Source organism: Protobothrops mucrosquamatus, unplaced genomic scaffold (genome assembly GCF_001527695.2).
Source record: "Protobothrops mucrosquamatus isolate PMUCROS unplaced genomic scaffold, P.Mucros_1.0 scaffold1499, whole genome shotgun sequence".
Taxonomy (NCBI): domain Eukaryota; kingdom Metazoa; phylum Chordata; class Lepidosauria; order Squamata; family Viperidae; genus Protobothrops; species Protobothrops mucrosquamatus.
This window is the reverse complement of record NW_015387673.1, coordinates 83,248-91,288: the sequence shown is the minus strand read 5'-3', so window position 1 is coordinate 91,288 and position 8,041 is coordinate 83,248. Positions and strand designations below refer to the sequence as shown.

General features: G+C 48.6%; 2 protein-coding genes across 2 annotated transcripts in view; both read left to right on the top strand.

Moving 5' to 3' along the window:
* DCAF11 (DDB1 and CUL4 associated factor 11) overlaps positions 1–260 on the top strand; it is a 22,793-nt gene extending 22,533 nt beyond the window's left edge. Inside the window, exon 15 of the mRNA XM_015822242.1 lies at positions 11–260. Within this exon, the coding sequence (XP_015677728.1) occupies positions 11–139 (129 nt within the window). The 3' untranslated portion in view covers positions 140–260. The remainder of the gene's footprint in view (positions 1–10) is intronic.
* Positions 261–3,045: 2,785 nt separating this feature from the next.
* FITM1 (fat storage inducing transmembrane protein 1) lies at positions 3,046–6,503 on the top strand. The gene is made up of 2 exons (XM_015822234.1): positions 3,046–3,331; positions 5,822–6,503. Exons 1-2 carry the CDS (start codon positions 3,099–3,101, stop codon positions 6,438–6,440), a joined length of 852 nt encoding a protein of 283 aa, XP_015677720.1. The 5' UTR covers positions 3,046–3,098; the 3' UTR covers positions 6,441–6,503.
* The last annotated feature ends 1,538 nt before the right edge of the window (positions 6,504–8,041 follow it).

Genomic DNA, 8,041 nt, shown 5'->3' with positions numbered 1-8,041 from the left:
TCTCTCACAGTGGGACGGAAACATCTGCCTCTGGGAGTATCACCAAACAGACTACGACGAAGACGATCTCGGCGACCCCCAGCAGCTTCTAAGCGGCCAAGAAAAGTACACCCGGCTGCTCGGCACCCCACACCAGTAGCCTTTTCCCCCTGGCCGGTTGGCCACCGTTTGGGACTCGCTCAAGGCCGAGAGCGAGGGGGGGGATTAGTCTTGCATTGCCAATAGTTCGAGGGGTTTTTTGCCCAGGCAGGAAGGAAGAGGGGGGGGAGCTTTGGGCGAACCCCGCCACCCCTCTCTTGAACTGACAGCTCTTCCCTCGCCAAAACCTCGGGCGCAAACCGGCTCCAGGACACGGATCGCCCTTCCGTGCGCGGATCCCGAGGATAGCGACCCCGCCGGAGGTCTTTTGTCTGCGCCGGGGCTGATTTTCTGCAGCCCTCCGGATGAGCTGAGCACGAATCCTGGTCTTGGGGGGTGGGGGGTGGGAACAGCTTCCCCCAGGGATGAGGGCCATTGAAATTCACATCTGGAGGGCTACAGCTGGGGAGCCTGGCGCCGGTTGCCTCCGAGGGTCCTTGGAAGGGAACCTACTTTTTTGGGGGGTGTGTGTGTGCACAGAATCATGAAGGGGAAGTCACCCCGAGAACGGTCGGTCCTAAGCTAGCCCGGCCAGTTCCCTAAACCTTAGATGTTCTCGACAAAGCCAGGATTCGTTGGCACCTCAATAGTTACAAGACTTGAATCTCTGTCTGGAGCTTATCAGGGAATGGAAGATATATATATATATATATATATATAATAAATCCAGTTTTTCCTCCGGATCTGAGCTACTGAGAGGCCGGCCGGCGTAAGGGCAGCTGCAGTTGGGAGCTGCCGATCAGGAGATTCCCCCCGAAAGATCCCTGGCGTTCCGAAGTTTTCCTTTGGGTCAGTTGAAAGCCACCCCACCCCGTTCTTGCTGACCCCCTAGGGAGTCTCGGGTGAGGGGGGCTTGCGGGATATTCGTAGGGCCACACAAAAAGATGTCTTCTAGAGATTGTGGCGGAGGGACTGTGATCTTCCTTCACAGTGGTCCCGTTGCCCCCCCTCCCAAAATCCGGAACCTCTTTCCCTTTTTGGGGGAGGGGGGCAGCCCTCTTCAGAAGTTGGGGGGCAGGCATTGCTGTCATCTTTAGCCTTAAAGATGTCCCCCCAACCTGGCCCTTTCTGCGGGGGGGGGGCTCTTGTTCCGAAACGCTCACAGGCGGGGTCTCACCTGCTCTATAAATATAACAGTGAGGTTTCTGCAAGGTTGTGTGTGTGTATGTGTTTAAATGATGGAAGGGGCCACGTGTTGCTTCTGTGGGTGTGAGAAAGCCGAAGAAATCCTTGTTTGTTTTCTCCAGTTGGAGAAGGAGACCCCCCCCTTTCCTTCCTTCCTTTCCCCAGCGGTCCGGCCTTCTGCGGTATTGGGAGGGGGCGCGCCGTGCTGAGGCTCCCTTCCAAATCTAGGTTTTTTGTAGAAGGGGAGGGTCCGGCCCTCTCCCGTTTCAGGGGCGATGCAAACGTCTTGTCCGTCTTAATAAAAGTGGTTGGAATTTGACCGTTTGGATTTCTGCTCGGCCGATCGAGGAGAGAGGTTCCACCTAGGAAAAAAAGGAGACACTTCCTAACAGTGAGGACTTCATTAACCGGCGGAACAGCTTGCCACCGGAGGTTGTGGGCGCTCCCAACACTGGAGGTTTTTAAGAAGAGACTGGACAGCCACTTGTCTGAAATGGTATAGGGCAGTGATGGCGAACCTTTTAGAGACCGAGTGCCCAAACTGCAACCCAAAACACACTTATGCATCGCCGGGTGGGTGTGGCTGCAGTGGTAACGGCAGACTGGGTGGGACTAAAAAGTTGAATCAATTCCAACTTTGCAAGATTTTTTTTCCTGCGAGAAGTTGAAATTGACTGATTAATTAAGCCTCTTCTTTTTGTACACAGCAGCAGAGGCCTAAAGAGAAAAGGTTTTATAAAACCCAGCTGAAGGCCTAGGACTGGGGCAACCGCGTGCGTACCCATAGAGAGGGCTCTGAGTGCCGCCTCTGACATTCGTGCCATAGGTTCACCACCACTGGTATAGGGTTTCCTGCCTGAGCAGGAGGTTGGACTAGATGACCTCTAAGGTCCCTTCCAACTCTTGTTATTTTCAAAAGAAGAACTAGGGGAGACACGTTGCAATATTTGAGGGGCTGCCCCAGAGAAGGGAGGGGGGGGTTCAAGTTTATTCTCGAAAACGCCTGAAGGCGGAACAAGACGCAACGGATGGAAACTGATCAAGGAGAGAAGCAACCAGGAATTAAGGAGAAACTTCCTGACAGTGAGGACAATGAACCAGTGGAACAGCTGGCCACCAGAAGTTGTGGAGGTTTTTAAGAAGAGGCTGGACAACCACTTGTCTGAAATGGTACAGGCTGCAGTGATGGCAAACCTTTTAGAGACCGAGTGCCCAAACTGCAACCCAAAATCCAGTGGTGGGTGGGCATGGCCCATTGTGTGGGTGTGGCTGCCGTGGTAACAGCAGACTGGGTGGAAATTAAAAAGTTCAACCAATCAATTCCAACTTTGCAAGATCTTCCCCCCCCCCCTGAGAAGTTGAAATTGACTGATTGATTGAACCTTTTTTTTTGCACATGGTGGAGGCCTAAAGCGAAAAGGTTTTATAAAACCCAGCTGAAGGCCTAGGACTGGGGCAAAGGCACGCGTGCCCACAGTGAGGGCTCTGCGTGCCGCCTCTGGCACCCGTGCCATAGGTTCGCCACCACGGGTATAGGGCCTCCTGCTTGAGCAGGGGGCTGGACTAGAAGACCTCCGAGGTCCCTTCCAGCTCTCGTACTCCAAGTCTTCTCCCCAGCCCCCCCTCCCTCTCCCCGGTCCCCTAATCCTTATGCCCTTCTGTCCTTGGATCAGCTGTTCCAGCCAAGCAACTCAACGTGCCCGCAGCTGTCGCCGGGCGTCATTCTTACATGACATTTTTTTCTCTCCCCCCTTCCGTTGACTCTTCTTCTCTCCTTCGTTCTTCACCGCCGGGGCATCTTTGTGGCCTCCTTCAGGTGGGCCGAGGGGAGGGGGATGGCAGAAAGACCGGTCCCCAAGAAGCCCTTCTCGCTGCTGGCCACGGGTGCGGGCTGGGCCCAGGCCCTGGTGATTTTCTGGAGCAACCAGTACGCCTGGCTTCTGGGGGTGCCGGGCCTCCGTCGGGCTTACCACCTCTGGCTGGCGGTCGTGGTCATTTTTGGGCCCCTGCTCCAGTTCTACGTGAATCCCCAGGCTATCTTTGCCAACCATCACAACTTCTTTAACATGTGAGTGATTGCGGGGGGGTCTTCTTGGGGGGGGGCTGGGTCCTAAGGAGGAGAGGGGCGAGCATGGTGGGGGCAGCCATCAGCTTGGGAGGAAAGGGGCGATTAAATTTTATTTATTAGACTAGCTGTCCCCGGCCACGCGTTGCTGTGGCTCAGTCTGGTAAAAGCGTGTGTTGCTTTTACGGCCAACAGATGGCGCTGTTTTTTTAAAAAAAGCATGTTTTTACCTGTCACAGGTGTGACATCTATATAATAGTAGGTACATAAAAACGCGCGCGTATTCGAATGCAACGTTGTGTCAAAATTTCAAGGCAATCGGTGAAGACCTTTCGGAGATTTAAGATTTTGAACAAACGAACATTTACATTTTTATTTATATAGATTTCTATAGTTGCCCACCTCAGCAAAAGGACTAATTCCAAAACACGTTTTGCATCTTTTTCACATTTTAAACGCTGCTTTGCGCGAGGTCACCCAAGGTTGCAGGTAGTTCCTCACAACCGTTCCTTTTGTGACCGTTCAAAGTTACGACAACTCTGGGAAAACAAAGAGGCTTATGGGTTTTTTTTTGTTACACACGGTTGCAGCACTCGCGTGATCCAAATTCAGCCGCTCGGCAACTGGCTCTCATTTACGACGCTCATAGCGTCCCGGGGCCACGCGATCCCCTTTTGCGACCGTCTGACCAGCAAAGTCAACGGGGAAGTCGGATTCACTTAACAACCCTGTTACTCATTTACCGACCGCAGCGATTCATTTAACAACCGTGTCGAGAAAAGTCGCACAATGGAGCATCGCTCGCTTAACAAACGTTTCGCTTAGCAGCGGAAAAACGGGCTCCGTTGTAGTCGTAATTTGAGGACTAGCTGCATTCCATTCTTTCATCCTTAACAGCCTCATATAACAGACAAAAGAAGTTCTCGGCTTATGATTGTAATTGAGGCCTGAATTATGGCCGTAAGCCGTGCTGGTCGTTAAGCAGATCGCCAAATGGCCATGCCTGATTTTTTAAAAAAAAATTAATTCAGTCCTTCAGTTTCTATGGCCACCCAACTCAACTAAGTGACTCTTATCACCTTTTTTTACAGCGGTCGTTAAACAAATTATTGTCCACCATGGGGGTTTTATGCTTGAAATGCCAGTTTCCAGTAAAACAACCTCGTAAATCGTAGTTGGGCGAACGGCTGCAAAGGGTCGTAAATGTAGACAGGTTGCAGAGCATTCAAAATGCGATCACATGACAAACCCAGATCATAAGTGGCCCTGAAACTTCGAACAGTCGGTAAGCGAACAGTCGTAAGCTGAGGACTACCCGCCCTTGATTTCATCATTTATTCGTTCCTATTTTCCCGTTAATCCATTCTCTGATTGGTGTAAAGTCTCACCGTTCTTTACTCGACTGCATCTTCATAAATTGAACGGAAAAAAAATCTATACAGGTAAGTCCTCGGCTTACAACAGTTCATTTAGTGACCGTTCCAAGTTTCAACGGCACTGAAAAAAGTAACTTGGGACCATTTTTTTACACAACGTTCGCAGCATCCCCACGGTCCCGTGATCAAAATTCAGACGCTTGGCAACCGATTCCTATTTATGACGGTTGCAGCGTCCCGGGAGGTGGGGGTGGTGTCACGTGATTCCCCTTCTGCGACCTGACACGCAAAGTCAACGGGGAAGTCAGCCTCACTTAACAGCCGTGTTCCTAACTCAGGGGTAGGCAACCTTGGCTCTTTTATGACTTGTGGACTTCAACTCCCAGAATTCCTGAGCCAGCATGGCTCAGCTTGGAAACCTCTCCCTTTCCCCTCAGCATGGCTGGCTCAGGAATTCTGGGAGTTGAAGTCCACGAGTCATAAAAGAGCCAGGTTGGAAGACCACTCAGTTAGAAGAACATATGAAAGCATAATTAATGTGAGCAGGGGGTTGGACTAGATGACCTCCAAGGTCCCTTCCAACTTTATTGTTGTTGTTGTTAGCCTTTATTAGTTTAGAGCAGGTGTAGGCAACCTTGGCTCTTTTATGACTCGTGGACTTCAACTCCCAGAATTCCTGAGCCAGCACGGCTCAGCATGGAAACCTCTCCCTTTCCCCTCAGCATGGCTGGCTCAGGAATTCTGGGAGTTGAAGTCCACCAGTCATAAAAGAGCCAAGGTGGCCTACCCCTGTCCTAACTGAATGACTGCAGTGATTCCCTTAACACCCGCGGCGAGAAAAGTCGTAAAATGGAGGCAGACTTCACTTATCCTCCGTCTCGCTTAGCCACAGAAATTTGGGGCTCGATCGTGGTCGTACGTCGAGCACTACCTGTAATTCACAGCATCTTCCCTGGAACCAAAATATCCAGGTGGAACCTGGCCACCTTAGCTTAGTGCAGCAGATCCTGGTTTGTTTTTCTTCTCCTCACAGAGCGTCCATCATCCTGAGCCCATTCGGATCTGCGATTCCTCAATCCCACCCTCTCTTTTTTTTCTACCCCCCACCCCTGGCCAGAAAATTCGTCCGATCCGCCTGGAGCTGGAGCTGCATTTTCCTCGGCGGCTTCATCCTTCTAGTGGTCTACCTTGCCACCCACCAGATCTTGCTCACCTTCCGACATCTGGCCCGCTTGGCGGTGGGCGCCGGCCTCTGGCTAGGTGCCACCGAAGCCTTCCTGTTAATCGAGAACCTGACGGGCTACTGCTTCGACCCCGTGCCGGAGGGGATCCTGGTCAACAACCTGCCGGACAAGTGGACATGTCTGCACAATAGCCACAAATGGCACGGCTATGACGTCTCGGATCACACTTTCCTGCTGACCTTCTGTTGCCTGCTGATGGTGGAAGAGACGGCCATCTTCCGGCGTTACCTGGCCCAGGGTCACCCCGCCGGGGTCCCGCTGCGCCTCATTTTTCTGCTCAACGTCCTCCTCCTCCTGCTCTGGAACTTCCTGCTGGCGTGCACGGTGGTCTACCTGTACGATTACAGCCACAAAATTGTGGGAGCCGCCATCGCCACCCTGTGCTGGTTCCTCACCTACCGATGTTGGTACCGCTGCCCGTGCTCTCCGGGGAGACCCGGGGCCGGCCTCTTTCTTCGGGGAAGCCCGAAAGAGGCCCTGAGGCAGAACTGAACGCCTGCCATAAGTCAGGGCGCTCCGTCGGTTGGTCCAAATAAAGGGAGGACGCTTTCCAAAGCTCTCTTTGTGGTTTCCGGGGGTTCCGAAGAAGTAGAGCTCAGAAAAAGGGGTTCAGAGCCCCAAGTCTGTCTCACCATTTTGTTTTTTTTAATTAATGTTGTAGTTTTAAGTAATTAGTGAACTTACTACAGCTACCACTAGAACGCTTATTTCTCAAGCTGGACCCCTTTAAGATGGGTGGACTTCAACTCCCAGAATTCCAGGGATGGAATTGGAAAGGGGGGGGACTGGGGGATTCTGGGAGTTGTAGTACATAGATCTTAAAAGGGGCCACGGTTGAGGAACACTGAGCTAGAACATAATGATAATGGTGGCGAGGAGGAGGAGGAGGTGGTGGTGGTGAAGAAAAGAGGATAGGTGGGGAATATTTTTTCCAAGTTTGGTGCCAAGCTGGCTAAGGAGTTGGGACAAAATGTATTAGGTACAAGTTCAGCCAAAGAAGATTTTTCTGCATTTCCTTATGATATTGTTTATTTCTCTTCGCAGGGATAGACAGAGACAGAGATATAATTCTATCTGTCTATCTCCATTTTACTATCTATCTATCTACATTTTTATGTCCATTTTTCTATATCTATTTATCTGTCTGTCTCCATTTTTCTATATTTCCATTTTTCTATATATCTGTCTGTGTGTCTGTCTCTGTCTCCATTTTTCTGTATTTCCATTTTTCCATATTATCTATCTCCATTTTTCTATATTTCCATTTTTCTATATTTCCATTTTTATCTATCTCTATCTATCTATCTATCTCCATTTTTCTATATTTCCATTTTTCTATATCTATCATCTATCATCTATCAATCTATCTATCTATCTATTTAATCTATCTATCTATCTATCTATCTATATTTTTCTATATTTCCATTTTTCTATATATCTGTCTGTGTGTGTCTGTCTCCATTTTTCTGTATTTCCATTTTCCCTATCTATCTATCTATCCATTTTTCCAGATTTCCATTTTTCTATATCTCCATTTTTATCTATCTATCTATCTATCTATCTATCTATCTATCTATCTATCTATCTATCTATCTATCTATCTATCTATCTATCTATCTATCTTTCCATTTTTCTATATATCTGTCTGTGTGTCTGTCTCTGTCTCCATTTTTCTGTATTTCCATTTTTCCATATTATCTATCTCCATTTTTCTATATTTCCATTTTTCTATATTTCCATTTTTATCTCTCTATCTATCTATCTCCATTTTTCTATATTTCCATTTTTCTATATCTATCTATCTATCTATCTATCTATCTATCTATCTATCTATCTATCTATCTATCTATCTATCTATCTATCATCTATCTATCTATCTATCTATATTTTTCTATATTTCCATTTTTCTATATATCTGTCTGTGTGTCTGTCTCCATTTTTCTATATCTATTTCCATTTTTCTATATATCTGTCTGTGTGTGTCTGTCTCCATTTTTCTGTATTTCCATTTTCCCTATCTATCTATCTATCTATCTCCATTTTTCCAGATTTCCATTTTTCTATATCTCCATTTTTATCTATCTATCTATCTA